This window comes from Mustela nivalis (assembly GCF_964662115.1).
Source record: "Mustela nivalis genome assembly, chromosome: 4".
Classification (NCBI taxonomy): Eukaryota; Metazoa; Chordata; class Mammalia; order Carnivora; family Mustelidae; genus Mustela; species Mustela nivalis.
In genome coordinates this window covers 93624355-93646100 of record NC_139023.1, presented here as the reverse complement: position 1 = coordinate 93646100, position 21746 = coordinate 93624355, and the positions used below count along the sequence as shown (strand labels likewise).

Here is a 21746-nt window from a genome sequence, read left to right as displayed (position 1 = left end):
ACAAGAAGACTCCATGCTGAATATGGAGCCTAACACAAGATTCGATCCCACAACTCTGAGATCATGACCTGAGTGGAAATCAAAAGAGGGACACTTAACCAACTGAGCCACCCAGGTGCCCCTGAATATGGTTTTCAAATCAATATGTTGTACACCTGAAACTATCATACATATGTCAATGACACCTCAATTAAACATTTTAAAAAATTAACTTCAGAAAATGTGTTTAGTACATTGCAATGCATGTAACACCTTCAAGAAGACACGTGGCAAATATATTTCTAAGAATGTTACTTATATTGATAAATAAGTGGGGTTTATCTTTTTATTGTATACCTATGTTTGTTAGATATATGTTTCACTGAATAACTTATAAAGCACATACATAATAGGTGTTTGTAAGAATGTTACTTCTGTATATAAGAGCAGTGTTATTTCAGTTGATTGTGTTCCCCACACTGCATTGCAAACACTCTTTAAACTCTTTAAAGGCAAATAAATAAAAATATAAACACGTGTATGGATGTAAACTATAATTTCAAAATTAGAAATTAGAGTGATGTGCATTATTCAGTTTACTTTTTTCATAAAATTTGATCTTATAAAAAAGTATTTTTAAAATAGTAATAATAAACACATAGCACTTAGAACATGCTATCTGTTATTCTAGATGAGGGAGATATGATTTCCATCTAGAGATGCAGAAACTGAGGCACAGATAGTTTAAGTAACCCGTTTATGTTCACAAGCCTAGTAAATGTCAGTCTGGATTTGAGCAAAGCAGTCTGTTTCTAATACCTACTCTGAACTAGTAATTTATACAGTAAATTGAAAACAAAAATCAAAGAGAGGTGAATGAATATACCTTTTTAAAAAATTTCATGTTTGAAAGTTTACAGTTTTATATAAAGAGTGTATACTTTTTCATAAAAAACATTATTAATACAATTTATGAATATCCATGAAGTAATTGATTGAGTCATATATGATTTATTATTAATTACAAAGAGTGGCAATGATTGCCACTAGAAGGTATGTCCTACAAAAATAATACTTGTAGCAGAAGACATCTTCATGCTGTAATGTATTCATTCTCTGAGTTTTCATTGTGCAATTCCAATCAAACTTTACATATTTTCATACCAAAACATTTTATTTCAAACTCCACACTTTTATTTTTTCCTTTTAATCAACAGTATGTCTTCCCTCTTTCAATTTGTCACCTGTGAGGGGCTGACTGCTTAGGGAAAGCTTAGGTATATGTCCTTTTGGGTGAGATTGTTTTTAGCATGTGAAGGCCAGAGAAACTGAACAGGAAAGGATACATGGGAAATACAAGTGAGTGGAGCAGTCTAAGAAATGAAGACTCTCTCATTATTACACTGGGCATATGTGATTAAATGTCTTCAAAACAATGAGGCTCATCAATCAGCATCCTCATGCATTGGGAAATCAGAACATCCTAGGAGAGAGCTGAGACAATCATTGTGATGAGACCGTCTTCTAATAGTTACACATCACAGTGGAGTGCAGGTATAAAGAGAGCACTTCCCTGATTTGCAAACTTTGCTCCATATACTTAAGCCTGCATATAAGAATGTGACGAGATAAGATAGAGGTATGTCCTCCCTGTAGTGGGCATCACCAATGTTAATTCCACTCTAGAAGAAACCTTGATATCTCTGAGTAAATTAGTAAGTACTCAATACAATATGATTACACCTTTGAACTACAGTTAGGATGCCTTTCAAGGATTCTACACATAAAGTAGCAAGTCAGTGAGAGTGTCATCCTTATGTGAAAGAAAGTAAACTTCTGGCATTTACAAATTTATATATATTGCTTGATCTCTAAAGTGTACTATCGACACAGCATAACAGAATAAAGTTTTTCTTTTGTTATTTTTGTAAGGCTCGTACCGACATAAAGAGTCGAAAGAGTCAATAAGGTCTTCTTAAAAGATATAATTAAAATGAATTTTTTTGTATCTTCCTCCAACAACCATCCCTGTGATATTAACTAGTGAGTTGTTCATTTCCTACTGGATTTGTACTGTATACATGTTCAGGATCATAAAGAAGAAATGAGAAGTGTAATAACCTGCTATCAACATTAACTCTGTGAATGTCTGGCAGCTTTAATAGTTCTGAATATGAAAAGCAAATAAAAGAGCTGAGGCAGTTATCCAGATATATTTCAAACAAAAGAATGGCTTTACTTGCACTATATAGCTATTTAAGACCAAATAGTATTGTTTGTGTGTGAACTCCAAATAATCCCATAATTTTTCCTCTGCATGAGTAGATATAGTTTTAGAGTTATCTGCTTTATAACTTCAGAATCAGGGCTTCTTAGGCCTGAATTCATTTCTTGAGGGGGCTTTTGAAGAAGATTTACAAAACCATGTCTATTTTCAAAATTGTAAGCTGGAATTACTTTGCCTGTGCAGATACGATGACCCAAATCTCTTTGTGCAAAATGTCCTTTTAAAATATGCAATCATTTAATTTATCAAATGGTCTAAATACTAATTTTCCTTCTATTACTTTAAACAGATTTACATGTTTCAAAGCAGGAGGGAAAAGGCATTAAAGAAAAGCCAATAAGACATCACTGCTTCAATATTCTAATAAAACAAGCTGAGCCTCCTTGGTTAAACATTAAAAAGCTTCTTTGGGTAAGTGAGCTGCATTTATGATAATTAAAGACTACCTTTGCATGGGATGTTTTAAATGTCAATAACATGCATGCACCGAGAATACCAGGGAATGTTTTCACTAAGATAGTATGAAGTAACAACAGTGCAAAGTCATAAAGTATTTGGCTTATACCACAACTGCAGAAATAGGAGTGGATAGTAATATTGCCCTAATACGGCTCTAACACACCATTTTGTGTTATGTCTGCCATTATTATAAGATAGTCACTTCTATGCACATAGTTTTCTCCATATGGGTGCCAGACATTAGCATGTTGGTACTCAGAATATAAAAGTCATATTCTGGAGATGAAGATGGGTAAAGAGGTAAGAAATATAAGAATAGAGAGTAGTGCATGAACACCAATTAAATTTTAAGAAATTGTTGAGAAGCTGATACTGAACAGAAATGCAACTGTGGGGAGATGAACATGAGAGACTGTGAACTCTGAGAAGCAAACTGAGGGTTTTGGAGGAGAGTGGGGCGGGAGGTTGGGTGAGCCTGGTGGTGGGCATTATGGAGGGCACATATTGAATGGAACACTGGGTGCGGTGCATAAACAATGTAGTCTGGAACACTGAAAAGAAAAAAAAAAAGAAAAGAAAAAAAAGAAATGCAACTGTGGCTGAGTAGAGATGGAAAGAAATATAAACCTTATTACGATTGTTTTAATGCATGTTGGACCAAGTTGTTCTAATATTTTTAGGGAAAAATCCTGAAAGGGTAATTAAGCAAGATGACCCTCTATTATTAATTTTCTTTGAGGCTATAAAATTGCTCTCTGATCACCAGATGTTTTCCAAAGGAAAATGTGTACCAAAATGGCAGTCACTTTGATTATTATTGGAGTGTCATTGCCATCATCCTCATCCTTATCATCCTCATCATCACAATCACTATGCTTTCTGCTTGGACTATGCTGAGACACAAGAGGCATAGTCACAGAACGATGATCATGATTTCTTTTACTGAGTTGAAAAAGTCAGTTCTTTTCCTCTTTTGCCCTTGATTCTAACGGTATTTGCCAAAGTAAACAAGCTCATTGATTTTGGATTTGGCTACTCATATAATGCACCCAAGTTTTCCCCATCATCAGTCTGGATATTCTATTTCTCCTACTTATGAAACATTTAAAATCCCCTCTCCTATTTATATGTAGCTGCCTGAGAACACAAAGCTCCTTCTTACCTGTGTGGTAAAACTTCCCTGAAAATCCAAGGTTGAAGGTAAAATTTGCAACCTGAGTGCGCAGTAAATTTTGAGTCTCTAGTAATGCCTGAAATAAATAAGAAATTAACATGATTTTAGAAAAATAAATATGAAGCTTTGGGATGCCTCTTTTTCAAATGTGTATGCATGAGTGAAACAAAATAATATGGGCTTTCTTGCTTTTTGGGTTTTTGATGGATACTGTTATTTGCTATTCATATTTTGGGTATTATAATCGCTATTGTTATTTTTATTGAAGTTCACCAAATTACGAAGCAGTTAAGTCCAAAGCACATTGTAAGTTGCTGAAAGGCAATTCTCTAACCACATAGCACTGAAATCATTTTTCATTTCCATGTGAGACATTTCTTGATTTCAGATTATTACACTTTTTTTCCTCAGGGGAAATTTTTCAGAGTTGTTGGATGTAGCAAGTCTTGCATTTGTTGGTAAGGAATAGGAAGGTAACATTTGTTTGAGTTGCTATTTATTTAACTGTGCTATCTCCCCTATCATTTTTTAAAGGCTAATCATTGAATTTAAGGCTTGGGTTTTTACTACACAAACTAAAGAGAAATGAATAGTTTAAAGGGTGTTGATTGCAAATGTTGAGACATGAACAAGTCAAGCACAGATAGGAAATAGATAAACAATTACATAAAGAAAAATTTCCAACTGTGGCAAAATGTCCCGATTTTCTGTATTTGGAATTATTATTATTATTTTTTTAATTTTTAATTTTTTATAAACATATATTTTTATCCCCAGGGGTACAGGTTTTTGAATCGCCAGGTTTACACACTTCACAGCACTCACCATAGCACATACTCTCCCCAATGTCCATAACCCCACCTCCCTTCTCCCAACCCCCTTCCCCCCAGCAACCTTCAGTTTGTTTTGTGAGATTAAGAGTCACTTATGGTTTGTCTCCCTCCCAATCCCATCTTGTTTCATTTAGGAGAAGAATAAATGGAATTATTTTTTTTATAATGCATCTAATTTTACATTAATTTCTTATTTGTCAACAGGATAAGAACCGACAGATAGTAATCTTTGGATCAGACTTAGTCCAGTAAATTTTCTGCCAGTCCTTCAACTGCAATTATTCTTATGTAGCATAATTCAGAACTCTCAGATCCTTGGCTTTTTGGTTTACTTATTGACTCAGAAGGCATTTCCTGTTTTTAAATAGATATGTAAAGGGGACTTACTTTGTTCTGATGAAAATGAGAAACTCATTTCAAACTATTTTTGCTTACTGCTAACCATATGTTAAGGTGAGTATTTTTGCTTTTTACTAACCATATGTTAAGGTGAATAAATAGTCAGAAATTAAGACAATTTTTTTGAATATTAGTCACAGTGGCTATGCATTTGCTTTAAAAATTTGCAAAACTACTTACTCTCTCAGAATTAAAAGAACTCCTGCAAATTAGTTTAATTAAATAAAAGAAAAGAGAATAACGAGGATGTTGGTGACTATATAATCAGTGGATATCCAAGGTTACATTTAGTTATTTCAGTGTAATCTTGGCCAATCTTACATATTATGAATTGAATAGAAAAAGGGAAAAAACAGATCGATTGGTTTAACTCAGTGGTATAAAATATATTTTTAAAGTTCTCAAAAGAACAAAGTAGGGGCTCCTGGGTGGCTCAGTGCGTTAAAGCCTCTGCCTTTGGCTCAGGTCATGGTCCCAGGGTCCTGGGATCGAGCCCCGCATCCAGCATCGGGCTCTCTGCTCAGCAGGGAGCCTGCTTCCCCCTCTCTGCCTGCCTCTCTGCCTACTTGTGATCTCTCTCTGTCAAGTAAATAAATAAAATCTTAAAAAAAAAAAAAGAACAAAGTAAATGTTAAAAAGAGGTTGGAGTTAAAAATAAAGTCTATTGGACCAGCTGGGCATATTGGTAACTCTGGTGGAATACAGTTTTAAATAGAAAACATCACACATCATTTTATCTTAGTTTGCCGCACCCCCCCGCCCCGGTTTCTCATTTTATTTAATGAACAATCCTTGGGACTCTATATCTTGAAAGAGTTCATTAAAAATATTTCTCCCTTCCCCAGTATTCCTTATCACTCCAACCCCCCTCCAACTCTCTAGCTCTGAGTTCTTGAAGTTATTGTTCTGCATTTATATCTCCGCTATCCATTCTTAAATTTCCTAAATATGTATTGTAGTTGCATAGAGTGTTGGGTGTAACAAGCATAGTCCCTTTAACCTAGGACCTCAATGGGTAGAAAGGGAGAGAGATTTTAAATAGACAGTTAAACAAATGTGTAATTACAACTCATGGTAAGTTCTACAAAAGAAATCTAGGGCATGCTGTGAGAGACACAGTAAAGGATTTTAATTTATACTGAGGGTGTGGGCTTACACTTTTGATGTTTTCTTAGGGACAATCAAACATCAATCTGTTTTTTCCACAATCAACTTGCCACCACTTTAGAATTCTCTCATTGTCTTTTTCTTGGGCTTTTAAAACACTGTGGTCTGCTAACCTATTCCCACCTTTAAGTTTTACCTTCCTCTGCTCTGCCTTACAAATGCTAAAATTCTGCAAAAATGCTAACACCTGGCAAGACAAGCTCACAAAAGTGAGGACAGATGAATATTTTTCCACCAGTGCTAATTAACTCTATGAAGAATTTGACAGACTCTTCCATTGTTGAAAGAAATAGAGTTCTCTAGTCATATTCTCCCAATATGTAATCTTGATTAATGTGGGAGTAAAAATGACAATTGCTGTAAGTAAAAACAAAACAAAATAAATGGATTAAAAAAGCAAATCCTAAAAGCCTCCAATCCTGTCTACTTCAGTATAAAAAATGTTCTTTGATTTCCAAAATTCAGGGAAAGAAAATTTCCATGGTCTTACAATGATAAAAGAGAGACACAAATAATAATGAGTAACAAAAGAGGTCTAATTTTAAAAATAAAAATCAGAAATAAGGGTAAAAGAAGAAAGTATTAAACCACCAAAATTAAAAAAGAAATATAGAAAAAAATAAAGAATAGAAATATAGGAAAATTTTCAGAAGAAATGTTAGACAAGAAAAAATACAAATATAAAATTATGAATAAATGAAATATAATGAAAAAGTTATTTTAGAAAAACTTGTTTATAAAGTAAAAGTAATATGTCTCAGAGATAAAAATCAAATTGTCAAACTTAGGAAATAGCATGTCTCTATAGATGTGCTTTTTTTATCTGACTATTTTGTGAGGAAGTTTGACTAACTTTTGAACATAAATGTAAAATGAAATATATTTCATGTTTGGACACTAAACCTCAGTTATTTCTTTAATAGTTCACATCATAAAAAATATAAACAGCTTTGAAGTTTTCCCTTGCATTATTTAGGAAGAACTTACTAAGTTACCTGATTAGATATTAAAGAGAATAAACATATATAACAAGAAAAATCAATAATTCATTCTTTTAATAAATATCGCTTGCATTCATTTAATGTTCTCATAATGAGTTCCTTAGTATTTAATAAAGCAATTCCAACTTACCCTATTGCAAAATTTTAAAGAAATAGTTCTCAAGCTTTATTTTTCATAAAAATTTTTAAAAGAGACTGCTAATATTGTGGATTCTGGGGACCCACTTGAAGAGTTATTGATTTAGTGTTACATGATAGGGTCCAGTCCTGTGTATTTTATCATAGACCCCAGTCGGTTCTAAAAATGGTCAAAAGCAATTGTTTCCAAGTTACCCATAAGAAATGAATTGCCGGGGGCGCCTGGGTGGCTCAGTGGGTTAAAGCCTCAGCCTTGGGCTCCGGTCATGATCCCAGGGTCCTGGGATGGAGCCCCTCATCAGGCTCTCTGCTCAGCAGGGAGCCTGCTTCCCCCTCCCCCTCTCCCTCTGCCTGCCTCTCTGTCTACTTGTGATCTCTATCTGTCAAATAAATAAAATCTTAAAAAAAAAAAAAAAAAAAGAAAGAAATGAATTGCCGGAATGTTTATAAGATAACTTTCTCCAGACCCATGCTCTGGGAATTCTGAATTAGATTATAAAAAAATAGAACCTAGGAGATTAAGAGTCATTTATGGCTTGTCTTCCTCCCAATCCCATCTTGTTTCATTGATTCTTCTCCTACCCACTTAATCTCACAAAACAAACTGAGGGTTGCTGGGGGGAGGGGGGTTAGGAGAAGGGGGGTGGGGTTATGGACATTGGGGAGGGTATGTGCTTTGGTGAGTGCTGTGAAGTGTGTAAACCTGGCGATTCACAGACCTGTACCCCTGGGGATAAAAATATATGTTTATAAAAAATAAAAAATTAAAAAAAAAAGAAAAGACAAAAGAAAAAAAAATGGAACCTAGGAAACCGTGATTTTAGTATATGTGCTGCTGAATTTTTCTTGTAGCTTCAAATTGAAGATTAAAACCATCAAGGAACTTATGGAAATATTAAGTTAATGTATTATTTAGACTAATTTCAAATTATGTTGTGTAAGTCTTAATCCACTCTGATATTTAGGTAGTTTAATATATGGCTAACCCTTTCCCTAAATATACGTAATTTGTAAGGCATGACCATCTACATATATTGATATAGCCTTATACTTTTAAAATCTCAAACCAAATACATAAGTGTGATAGATTTTGTTCTTTTTTTTTTTTTTTTAAGATTTTATTGTATTTGTTTGACAGACAGAGATTGCAAGTAGGCAGAGAGAGAGGGGGAAGCAGGCCCCTCACTGAGCAGGGAGCCCCATGTGGGGCTCAATTCCAGGACTCCAAGATCATGACCTGAGCTGAAGGCTGAGGCCCAACCCACTGAGCCACCCAGGCACCCCAGTTTTTGTTCTTTTAACTGTTTTATACAGTGTTTTTTTTAAATATATATAGTAACTCATAAAAACAGTATCTTATTTATGAGGTAGGAACCAGAAGAGGTTATCTTTATTCTTATTGTCCAAGTGGATAAAATTCTTTCATGGAAAGTTTAAATGGCCTACGTAGATAACACATGGAGAGGCCAAAATTGAGTATGCTTGCCTTAACACTTGGTCCAACCTTAATAGCTTCAGGTCCCACTATAGTAAGTTTGTGTAGCCATCCAGGATGAAATGACTCAGGATTCCATGAACTTTTGGACACACTATTTATTGATGTACAAGTGAAGATGATTGAGGCTGATTGAGGGCGAAAGTATGAAGCTTTTGAAGTTCGCTTTTGGTAGTCTCTGCCTTCCTTCCCCTTAGAAGCAATCCACACTCCTTCAGAAACCTATTTATTCTTTCTCTCTTTTTTCTAAGGATTTTATTTATTTATTTGTTAAAGAGAGAGAGAGAGAGAGTGAGAGTGAGCACACACACAAGCAGGGGGAGCTGCAGGCAGAGGGAGAAACAGGCTCCCTGCTGAGAAGGGAGCTGAGTACAGGACTCAAATCCAGGACCCTGGGATTATGACCTGAGCTAAAGGTAGACACTTAACCAACTGAGACACCCAGGCTTCCGTCTCCCTCTCTTTGTAAAAATAAAGCCTTACTGCCACTCAAAGAGGAAACTGTCTGATATAATTTACACATTGAAAAAAATTTTTCACACAAATACACAAAGCCTTCCACAGTGTTTCACACTGAAGTTTGTCTATGATTGTGGAATGAATGAGGTAACTAAGGAAGAATGAATGAATGTGTGTAATAATAATACTGAAGAAATCTGGGGGCCTTTTGTGGGGAGAAGGTTTTGGGGATCCTTCTGCTGAAATCATACTCAATTTGAAGAACAGCTTGCTGAGTAGAAAAACACCACTGCATTTCAGAGCAATTGCCCTCTCATCTTTCCACCCATCACTTAAGTGTTGCACTCCCAACTCCCAGTCTCACCTAAGTCTCCAGGAAACCTGTAAGGCACATAACTAGAGGTGCCTCCACAGGGTGCAGCCCAGAATAAAGATGGCGCCGGCTTGCTGTCTCTTCCCGCCAACAAGGTGCCAATTTCACAGTTTTGGTTCCTGAAACCTATGGCACTTCCTCCTCTCGCCCGACACGCCTTACCCAGCAACTGCTACTTGGCATAATCTTATTGGCTCTTCCCCCTCTGTCCTCACTTCCCTTCTGCTGCTCTATATAAGGTGTGCCCCCGCACAATAAAGTGAGATCCTGCTTCGACAGATCCCCCGAGCCCGGTGTCTTCTGTGGGTGCGTTCAGGGTTCGCGACACTCGCCATCCCGCTCAGCCCCAAGGAGAGGCCTCCGGCCGGCCCGGGCGCCTCCTCCCCTCGGCGGGGAGCCCAACAGAAACCAGCGATCTGAGACTTACCCTCTGGGCTCTCTTCCTCCTTGTGCCATTATTAATTCATCCATCCATTGAAACAATATTAACTGAACACCTGCTATGTTTCAGGCACTCTTCTAGGTACTAAGGACACAGGAAAGAATGCTAATAATAATCGAGCCTTTACTGTGTGTTAGGTACTCTGAAAAACACTTGGTTTGAATTATCTCTTTAAATCTCCCTATGATCCCCTAATCAACCCTGTTTTACAAATAAGGACTAAAAGGCACAGAGAAACTAAATAAGCTACATAAGTTTATGGAGCTGAAGTTGGAAAATTCTGACAAACAAAGCCAATAAACTTGTTCTTGTGGAACTTAGGTTCTGTTTAGGTGCACAGATGATACACATGGAAAATCAATCATAATTATTTAATTGCAAATTTTAATTAGTGGTGCAGAAATAGTGTTATAGTATATGCTATTCTTTTTTTTTTTAAGATTTTATTTATTTATTTGACAGAGATCACAGTAGGCAGAGAGGCAGGCAGAAAGAGAGGGGGAAGTAGGCTCCCTGCTGAGCAGAGATCCCAGGATGCTGGGATCATGACCTGAGCCGAAGGCAGAGGCTTAACCCATTGAGCCACCCAGGCACCCCTAGTATATGCTATTCTTAAAACTAACACAGAGTCTCTACATTTCAACAGGATGGGCACCATGCTCTATACAGCCTTTCTGAAAAAGTGACAATTTAGTTGAGCCATGAAAAATACGAGGCCAGTCATGCCCAACTGGGCTCTGGAGGAGTGTGCTCTGGGCAAACAGGGTAGTAAGAACAAGGCCCAATGTCAGGAAAAACCCTGGTATCTTACCACACTCTACTTCATCTCACATAAGACAGGATTTTTACATTCTAAATTGATTCCTTTGGCTACTTGCTGAGAAGGTATTGCAGGAAAACCGGAAAGTCATTGAGGAGGCTTTTGCAGTAGTTCCAATAAGCACAAAATAAAGGCATGGCTTCATACTAAGAGTACTGGGAATGGAAGGAAGGAAGAACGGACGGACGGACGGATGGGAGTGTAATTGTTGCTGGGCTGCTGTGGGAAGTGAAGTGGAGTGTAATTTTATTAATACTTCAGATTTCTGACATTCAGTGAGTTGGGGGGAGAGTTGGGAAAGGTTTTGAGGGAAAAATCAATACTGGCACTGCTACACTAAACATTCTCACAACAGGCTGGCTTGTTGTTGAAACTTCTAGAACACTCCTAACAGGAAAGACGGAGCTTAAAGTTCTAGAGCATCATTGCTTTTAAATCTTTGTTATCCATAATTGGAGGGCAAGCTTTAGGAACTAACTGCATAAGGAATGTATGTATTGGTAACGGGAATAGTCTCATAGCATAAGGAGTGATTTTTGCATACTGGAAGGTTAAACACTGATGCTAATTAAAATACTGGCAAAGAGAAGAGACAATTTGAAAGTTGGTTTGACCTTGTAAAATAATATTAACTCGTGTCACGTATGTGAAGAGTTTGCATTTTCTGCTTGATTATCAAAGAACACAATGAAGGTTATATAAATCATTAAATTTGAAATGCATTTACAGTGCTGTAAATTTTATTTTATTGCATCAGCAAAACAGTCCATGTGACTTTGATTCTTTCCTGGGTGTGAATGGATTTTTTGTGTGTCCTAAAGTTTGTTACTTCAAAGTTTCCTGGGCAGCTTAGTGTTCACAGAATTCTAAACCATTCTTACTTCAGTTCATTCTGAAAGTATGTGAGATGAACTTTGACTTCTGCTTTCTGGTTAGCAGTCTGGTATTCTTCCTGGGATCAGAAAATTTCCTTAAACAAGGTAAAATACTGCCCAGTTCTTATAAGTCCCAAATTTTCTTCAACTGTACTCTCATTTTCAGTCCATGTAGATCATCTCAAACAATGAGTGGTTTCTGTTCCCATGTTCTACCTAATTCACTGGAACTTTGAATTAAATACGTTTGAATCAAATATGAAGTATAAGGCCCTTCAGATAATTTATACATTTGTACAAATAGTTTTATACATTTATATATAAATTTTTTAAAGATTTTATTTATTAGAGAGAGAGAGAGAGAGAGATAGCATGAGTCGGGAGGAGGGGGAGGAGCAGAAGGAGAAGCATATTATCCCAGAACAGGGAGCCCAATGCGGGGCTCTACCCCAGGACCCTGGGATCATGACCAGGGCCAAAGGTAGTCGCTTAGCCACCTGAGCCACATAGGTACCCCACATTATGTATAAATTATACTTAAGTGATAAATTTATACATTTATTATTTGAACCACTAGCATTCTACTTTAAAAGTTTTTTCCTCCAAGCCTGGTCTTTAATTATATTCTTTAATTTACTTTTCCTGTAGGCTTTGCTCCAAGTCTCTATCATGGCCTACAAATTTTTTGAGTTATAAAAAGATAAAAATTTAACTTCAGAGTTCATGGTTTATTCATGGTTTTCTTTAAAGCCTTTTATGCTTTTAATGACTGTTTTCCCTAAGCTAAAGTATTTAAGTAGATGGTAGAGTGATATTGAGATAGAACTAGCTTATATTAGGACTTCTTTGGGGATGTGGGATGAAACTGGTCATTGTAAACTCAATGACTAAGAGATAGCTTCAGGAATAATCAGGAATGAGACAGCCGGAAGAAATGTACACATGTACGAACAACACAAGCAAAATAACAAAGTCAAACCTTCCTTGGGTGAGTGTGGGCAGAAAGTAGTTGATGATTAAACATATTTCCAGGGATTTTCACTTAAAGTCTGCACTGAATTGGTTTAAATTGTATGTGTGTTAGGTTGGAACTTTAAAATGTAACCTGAATCACTCTGCAGGATCCTGACTCCTATGCTGGGGAGCCAGCTTGATGGAAGTGCAGTGTACTGCTGTGGCGGCTCTAGAACACAGATAGAATCACCCTCTTCAGAGTTGCCTTGGGGTCTCTGGAGTGTGGGAGCTTGGGCATGGATTATTTTACCATATGAGGGGATAACCAGGGAAACAGGGTTCCCAATTACAGAGGATTATTTTCCAAACCATGATCCATGGTTCACTAGGTCTGTGAAATTTAACAGTTCTATGAAAAATCATTCCATGTTCAAAAGGTTTGGGTAACACTATATTATACCCCTCTTGGGAGGTTCTTAATTCAAACTAACATACTGAGTTTCCTCTTCAGCAGAAAAAAAAAAAAATTGTATATGATTTACTTTAGCTTAGCTTTTTCTCTGAACTATTAGCCAGCACCACCCACTTCCATTTGCCCAAATCTGATACATATATTTTAGGGAAAATTTTTTTTTTTTTTAGGGAAAAATTTTAAGTGGATGGCTAATCCCTTAGAAGTAGAAGTATTTCCTGGATTCCTGCTTGGTATCCGGTGCAAGTTGCAGGATAGAATAGTTGTGATTTTATATAAAATGTGATTCTCTGGTGCATTTTTATTTATTTTTCATTTTTTAAAGATTTATTGGACAGGCAGAGATCACAAGTAGGCAGAGAGGCAAGCAGAGAGAGCAGGCTGTCTGCTGAGCAGAGAGCCTGATGCGGGTCTTGATCCCAGGACCCTGGGATCATTACATTAAACATGTAATGTTTACATGTTTACAGTCATTACATTAAACATGTAATGACTTAGTTTTTTCTAAGTGATCTAAAGAAAGAAGTATTTTTAAGAAAGAAGTATTTTCCATTTCTATAGGATATCTCTAAAGAACTTCAGATCAGTTTTTTAATATTACAAAATTGTGGAAAAAATTAGAAATAACAATTACACTTTTGATAAATATGATGTTCCTTCTTGGAGCATCTTATTCTTATTTGAGAAATTATTAAAGACAAATCTCAAGTTGCTTCATTAACAAAAATACTTTTAATTAAAAGATTGAAAAAATCTCTCAGTTCTCATTTTATTTTTAAGTCTTTTTTTTTTTTAAGATTTTATTTATTTATTTGACAGACAGAGATCACAAGTAGGCAGAAAGCCAGGCAGAGAGAGAGGAGGGGAAGCAGGCTCCTCACTGAGCAGTCAGCCCCATGCAGGGCTCGAACCCAGGACCCTGGAATCATGACCTGAGCTGAAAACAGAGGCTTTAACCCACTTAGCCACCCAGGTGCCCTATTTTTTAAGTCTTAAAGAAATGAAAGTCTCCTTCATAAAGAAGCTATCTCCTTTATCAAGTTCAAATATTGACATTGTTTTTTAGGACTCCTGCTTCTGCTTTTGCTCATGGCTATAGTCTTCATTTCTCATTCCTTACCCTCTTTTCACTCCGTATGAGTCCAGGGTGGGCTTACAGCAATACTCATGCAACACAGGTACTCGATGATTGTTGGGTGATACTGTGATTGACTTTTCTAATTTCATCTCTAGAAATACTTCCTACTCACATACTAGTTAGGAATCTCTTCATTGCTGAGATATTCACTTAGTAGCTTTATTATATAATTAGTTGATTAAATATTGTGTTATAACAATTCCACAATGTTTCCTGAGTGCAAAAAAGTATACTTTCTATTTCCAGTTTTATACAACTCCCCTTTCTGTTGTCAATGCACCTTGGAAACACTGAACTCCATGTTGGATTTTTAGTCTTGAAGACAGACTTCAGAGATTCTTGGCATAGCTTTGGCAGCCATGTTGGTCCTATAATAATTCTCCTAAAAATGTCCTGAAACCATAGAAGGGGAATTCTGTAATGGTAAGTATTCAGGACTTTTTTTTTTTTAAAGATTTTATTTATTTATTTGACAGAGATCACCAGTAGGCAGAGAGGCAAGCAGAGAGAGAGGAGGAAGCAGGCTCCCCGCCGAGCAGAGAGCCCGATGCGGGGCTCGATCCCAGGATTCCAGGATCATGACCTGAGCCGAAGGCAGAGGCTTTAACCCACTGAGCCACCCAGGCGCCCCAGTATTCAGGACTTTAATTTCAAATTTTATGTCCATCGCTCTTTTATTCAATATTAAAAAGAAAAGAAAATTGTCAATTTCCATCATTCTTGTCTCACAAGAACAAGAGATACATTACTGAGAGTACCTGAGGGTATCTGCAAGTTTTTATCTGCTTTTTCTTAGGAGAGGTATACTTCTTCCCTTCTTCTATGTGGTTTCAGTCATAATTTCTCTTTACCCTAAATATAAGTGGATATGAGGTTAAAGTCTCTGACCTTTTCAGTGGCCAAGCTTTTAATTTCATTTAGACCAGACTTGAAATTATAAACCATACATTTTAACTTTACTGTAAAATAACTTCACTGTCTCTCTGTTAATAATTTAAAAGAATGAAAACTTTGCTATATTCATAGATTGAATTCTGTGAAACTACAGTTACCATCAGGGCAGAGCAAGCAAAAGTAAATAAGAAAGGTTGTTAATGGTGAAAATAGTTGTGTGCAGTAATGATTCAACTGATATGCTACAATCGATTTGAACGAATTTAAGTCCTTGACTTTGTTGGGTACTGATGCATTGCATAACACATGTTATGCATGTTAGGATATGTGGCATGCTGATAAATATATGCTTTGTGTCCCACAATGAATATATCAGTTTTCTATCTGAATATAAAGGATATGTGTTAATAATTACATTTTGGGGTTAATAGATGAACAAACAGGCTATACCTAATAGCAAAATCATTATTATCAGTGTTTATTAATATGGTGCATAGTAACTTAACTGCTTATACTTTAAAAGTATCTTTGTAGGAGCGCCTGGGTGGCTCAGTGGGTTAAGCCGCTGCCTTCGGCTCGGGTCATGATCTCAGGGTCCTGGGATCGAGTCCCGCATCGGGCTCTCTGCTCAGCAGGGAGCCTGCTTCCCTTCCTCTCTCTCTGCCTGCCTCTTCATCTACTTGTGATTTCTCTCTGTCAAATAAATAAATAAAATCTTAAAAAAAAAAGTATCTTTGTATTAGAATATTGACATATTTGGATAAAAGGATAGGAGTGTCAAATTAAAAAATCAAGAACACTCCCTTGATGACTTGGAAAAAAAAAGTATTATTGATGATAGAATTAAAAATATAATGACTGCTTATTTTTAATTTAAACATTGTAACAGAATAAAGTCAGTATTTAACAAATATGAGTTTAACAGGTAAAATGAGAAAACTATAGTTGCAAATAAACACAACTACTTGTAGTTACCAAATTCACTGTAAGTAAACATCAAAAACTTTGTCACCATAAGGAACTAAATTCCAGCAAGCATTTACTGAGCCACTTCTACCTCCCAAGTAGTCTCCTAGGCCGTAGGCTCTGCTAATATATTGTGCACATTTTAAAATTATATATATAAGTAAATATATTTATGTAAATAAAATTATATAAATATGTTATGTATACATATTTGTAGCCTGCATGTGAAAATGTTTCTATGTTTAATTTTCATGCTACCTTACTTTATCTCAACAAATCTCCCTTTTTTTTTAAATTTCATGATCAACTTTATATACATTTGAAAATTTTTCATATGATACATAGTTGAACATTTTGCAACACATATTCAGATACATATATCTTTAAATGTGTCTCATAAAAATAATTTCCAAAGTCTAAATATCAAATCATGAGTCAATGTATATATATTTGAAGCATCAAAGCCTATTTGTTTTTTAAGCTCAGGTGCAATAGAAACTTCCCATTACACAGCTAAGAATGTAGAGATACATCTATGTATCTATAAATTTTTAGGTTTTATTGTAAATATGAAGACTTATGTCATTATCTATACAGAACCTTGATTTGGTTATAGAAATCATTACCAAAAATATTAAAACTTATGCTATAGGTAGTATTTCAAGGTGGGCTTTTCCTGTACTTAGTAGGCAAATCATTTCCTAACAAATCTATCCCTCTGACAAAGACTTAAGGGTTTCAAAAATAAAAAAAAAAGGCTCTTGTGAGATTTAGCTGTCACCTCCTCAAGCTCAATTCTATTTAAAGCCTAATTATAATTCACATTCATAACAAAACAGGTTTGACATCATCTGATAGTCTACCAACTCTTCTTTCCTGTAGATGAGGGAAACTAGTGAGATACTCATGAAGGAGAGCAACAAAATAAAAATGTATTAATGGTAACATTTTCCAGAACAGTTGTCATTTCCCAATGAAAGAAGGCAATATTCAAAATATTTTCTATGTAAATTTTATCCTATAGAGTTCTGTGGCTGCCCTTACACACATTTCATATATTTTTAATGATTTTGCTGTAATTTTCAGATTCTCAAATAAATGAAATATGTTACTTTATTTACTCATTCAAAAAATATTTGAGGGGCACCTGGGTAGCTCAGTGGGTTAAAGCCTCTGCCTTCGACTCAGGTCATGATCTCAGGGTCCTGGGATCGAGCCCCGCATCGGGCTCTCTGCTCAGTGGGGAGCCTGCTTCCCTTCCTCTCTCTCTGCCTGCCTTTCTGCCTGCTTGTGACCTCTGTCTGTCAAATAAATAAATAAAAATTTAAAAATATATTTGAGTAGCCAATATATTCCAGCTATTCTATGTATTAAAGAATCAGCTTAGCTTTGAGCAAACCAAAGTACTTTCTCTAGGAGTATATCTTCACATGGGTAAAACATACAGTAAACAAATAACATAATGGTACAATAGGAAGAGCATATTGGCAAGCCACTGGAGAGTTTTAAGCAGAAGATATAGTGCTCATCATACTTTGAATCTTTGGCCAAGTAAAGGGAAGACAAAGATGGAAGAGGGATGAAAGCATTTAGAAGAGAGAGAAAAACTACCCTCATTGAGAAAGGAGTATCTTGGAGTGGATGGTGAAATAGGAGGAAAAGGGTCAGGTTTGGATTGTAGTTTGAAGATAAAGGTTCTGGGACTCTATCAAATGATGAATTGAATGCAAGTTGTGGAAGAATTGGACACAGAGTTTAATGACTCGTGGATTTGTTCAGATTTGGGCTATTAGATGAACATTGAAAATTAGCAGTTATTCTCCAAAAGTGAAGTATCTCCTCAAAATTCCCAGAGTATCATTTACCCAGTATCATTCAACTATCAGAGTAGGTAGGCTTCACCTCTATAAAGTGGGTGTCCCTGACCCACTAAAATTTTTGGCCCAAACAATATGTTTTCTTGCTGGGTTTTCATGAGAGCTCAAGAAGTGTGGAATGATGGTAAGTTTTTTCAAATACTTTAGAGGGGAAAAAAATTATGGAGCAAATTATTGGGTAAAAATACTGCTCTAACAATTTTTATTTTTTTTTTAATTTTTAAAAAGGATTTTATTTATTCATTTGACAGAGAGAGATGCATGTTTATTTATTTGACAGGGAGAGACACAACGAGAGAGGGAAGCCAAGCAGGGGGAATGGAAGAGGGAGAATCAGGCTTCCTGCAGAGCAGGGAGAGCAATACAGGTCTTTATCCCAGGACCCTGGGATCATGACCTGAGCCGAAAGCAGAGGCTTAAGGACTGAACCACCCAGGCACCCCATGCTCTAACAATTCTTAATTTAAGAACTCTATTCACAGACCTGTACCCCTGGGGATAAAAATATATGTTTATAAAAAATAAAAAATTATTTAAAAAAAAGAACTCTATTATATATGTGTTAAATGCAAAGGAAATGTAACAGAGAAACAACTATCTAACCCTACTGAAGGAATATGAAACATAGGGAATAAAGAGCATATCATTACCAATCTTTTTATGTAAACATTATGGTCCATATATTAGATATTATAAAGAATTTATGCTTTTAGCCCATTCACTGAATGTTGAAATAAAACTCCTAATTATTATTTCACTAACTATGGATCATTTAGCATTATAAAATAACTTACCAAACATTAGAATTTGTTGAAACAAAGTCTTCCTGCTTCTGTAAATGAAATATAGTAGCTCTTTAAAATGTGTTCTTAAGGAATCTCCTTCCCAGAAGATATTTAATCAGCTACAGGGAAGTTTCATTTTATTAACTGAGTCTGGTTTGACATTGCAAATATCTCTCACCTTGGGTCACATATGAGATAAAGTCTCTAAAAAAATATCTTACTCTTACATTCTGCATTGTTTTACATTAATCTCTAGAATTACCTTTAGAGATTTTTGTCATCTTTATTCTTCCTAATTGCTGCATCTATTAAGCAAGGCAGATATTTTTCTACATTTCTTTGTTAATTACTAACATATCCCACATTTACATAAAACATTTTTGGGGGCCTTTTCTGTGGTAACATTTCATGGCTAATAGGAAGCAATTTGCTTTCCTTTATTAAGTGCATTAAAACTTCATGCCCTAGACATCATTGACGGTAAACATTTGATTCTGCTCAAATTTAATGCACGGAGGCATTTGGCTGTACCATATTAGGTTTATTTATGTGCTGTGTTCTGCATTGTTAGCTGCTAATGAGACTTCAACTCTTATTGCTCTAAGGCCTGAACACTAACCTCATTTTAATGAGTTCATTATTTGCTGTCTTCTGAAAGGAAGACAACAAATTTTCCTTTTAATTAAAGGTCAAAACACCTCTGGTGAAGGAAAAGGAAGAGGTTATCAAGCCCTGGGATAAGATGAGAGATAGCTCTTTCAGATTTCTAAGTTAAACAGAGCTAGTGTAGGCTGGGGTAGGCAGTGGTTTCCCAAGAATATAGACAGTCAATCAATCTCAGGAGACCAAGGCACATCTAAATTTAAGACAAATGAGAACACTACAGCATGATAGCTAATGTGCCTAAGACTTTGTAAAAAATGAAAGTCAGCCAAAGTAATTAAAGAGGCTTTACTCCTAACCAAAAGGGCCACGTGGATCAATACGGCTGCAGGAGCAAGAGTCGTCTTTCGCATGACCAATGAGTTACAGAGTCCAGAGAACACATGCCATATTAATTGAGCCAAGAAAAACTAATCTCAACTATTTTATCACAGAAAGTGAAGCAAAGGCAACTCAATATTTTAGGGGATACGTTGACCTAGTGTGAGGTAAAAAGAATATGTATATTCAGAGGAGACTTGGTGCTAAAGTGAAATTCCTGGGGATGTCAGCTGTTACTTGCATTTGCAGGCAAAGCATATCTCTACCACGGGAGAAAGGTGAACCTAAGTGATATATAGTTCTGTCACAGCAGATACTATGAACGACTTGCTACTTACATAAATTTTAGTATAAACGGAACCAAGACATTTGAACATAACAATTAAATGGAACATTTGTATTTAACAAATAGTGTGGTTACATTAAAATCCAAAATATTTTTATTTTGCCCTGATGACATAGACATTCCACACATGAGTCATTTTGTCTTGTGTATTGCTCCTTAAAGTTTAAATGTTTAATAACTTATTAATATTTACTTATTCTTAAGATTTTATTTATTTTTTTGAGAGAGACAGAGAGAACACGAGCAGAGGGAAAGGCAGTGGGAAGGAGTCCGACGATGACGATGATGACGCAGGGTTGGATTCAGGACCCTGAGGTCACCACCTGCGCTCAAGTCAAACTCCTAAACAACTGAGCCACAAGGTAGCCCTATACTGGCATTTAAACATATACCTTCAATAGCTTTATGTGTAAAATCTCTGTACCTTTTTATATTTCTAGCATTGTTCCTAGTGTAGAGCATATGATAAATATTTCAGTAACATTTTCTCATTTAGAGTATTTTTAGATTTACAGAAAATTTGCGATAGTGCAGAGTTTCCACATACCAGTACCACAATATCTTATGTTACTGTGGTACATCTGTCACAATTCATGAGCCAGTACTGATACACTGTCATTAACTAAAGTCCATACTATATTCACATTTTTCTCAGTTTTCCACTAATTTTCTTTTTTCATTCTGGATCTCATCAAGAAACCACATTACATCTAATTGGTTATCTCCTTAGGCTCCTCTTGATTTGAGATTCATACCCTTTTTTCAGAGCAGTTTCAGGTTTACAGGAAAAATTAGGAAGCACAGAGTTACCATATAACCCCTCTTCTCCATATCCACAGATCCCCCATTTGTTACAACTGATGAATAAATACTGACATATTATTATTAACCAAAGTCCATTGTTGATAGTGGTGTTTGCTCCTTTCGTAGTAAAGTCTATGGGTTTTGAGAAAAATAGAATGCCATATAACCACCATTACAATTTCATGTAGAATAGTTTCACTGCCCTAAAAATTCCATACACTCCACTTATTCATTCTTTCCCTCTCCTTCTGGCAACCACTAATGTTTTTACTGTTGCTATAGTTTTGTTCTTTAAGGATGCTATTTAGTTGGACTTACACAGTATGTAGCTCTTTGCATTGGCTTCTCTCCCTTAAGATTCCTCTATGGGTTTTGTGAGTGTATATGTGTGTGTGTGTGTGTGAGTGTGTGTGTCTTGAAAGCTCATTTGTTTTTGATGCTGAGTACTATTTATTAAAAGGAGAAAGCAGGCCCCAAATGGAGTCACTTGTGCTATATATCATGTCAGCAAACCAAGACTTAATACCTAATCTAACTGCAGCTTGAATGTCTCCCAGGAATGTAACTTTAACCAGCCAACCTGGAACTATCTGGTCAGCACTCCTGAGGTAATCCTTTTGATAGA

At 35.9% G+C, this 21746-nt stretch overlaps 1 protein-coding gene across 2 annotated transcripts in view; it reads right to left on the bottom strand.

Annotated features, from left to right (window-relative positions):
- Positions 1–21746, bottom strand: part of LOC309863291 (bifunctional heparan sulfate N-deacetylase/N-sulfotransferase 4) — a 242168-nt gene that overhangs the window by 99910 nt on the left and 120512 nt on the right. For both annotated transcript variants that reach the window (XM_082727895.1, XM_082727896.1), the window contains exon 3: positions 3888–3975. In XM_082727895.1, the coding sequence (XP_082584021.1) occupies positions 3888–3975 (88 nt within the window). The remainder of the gene's footprint in view (positions 1–3887; positions 3976–21746) is intronic.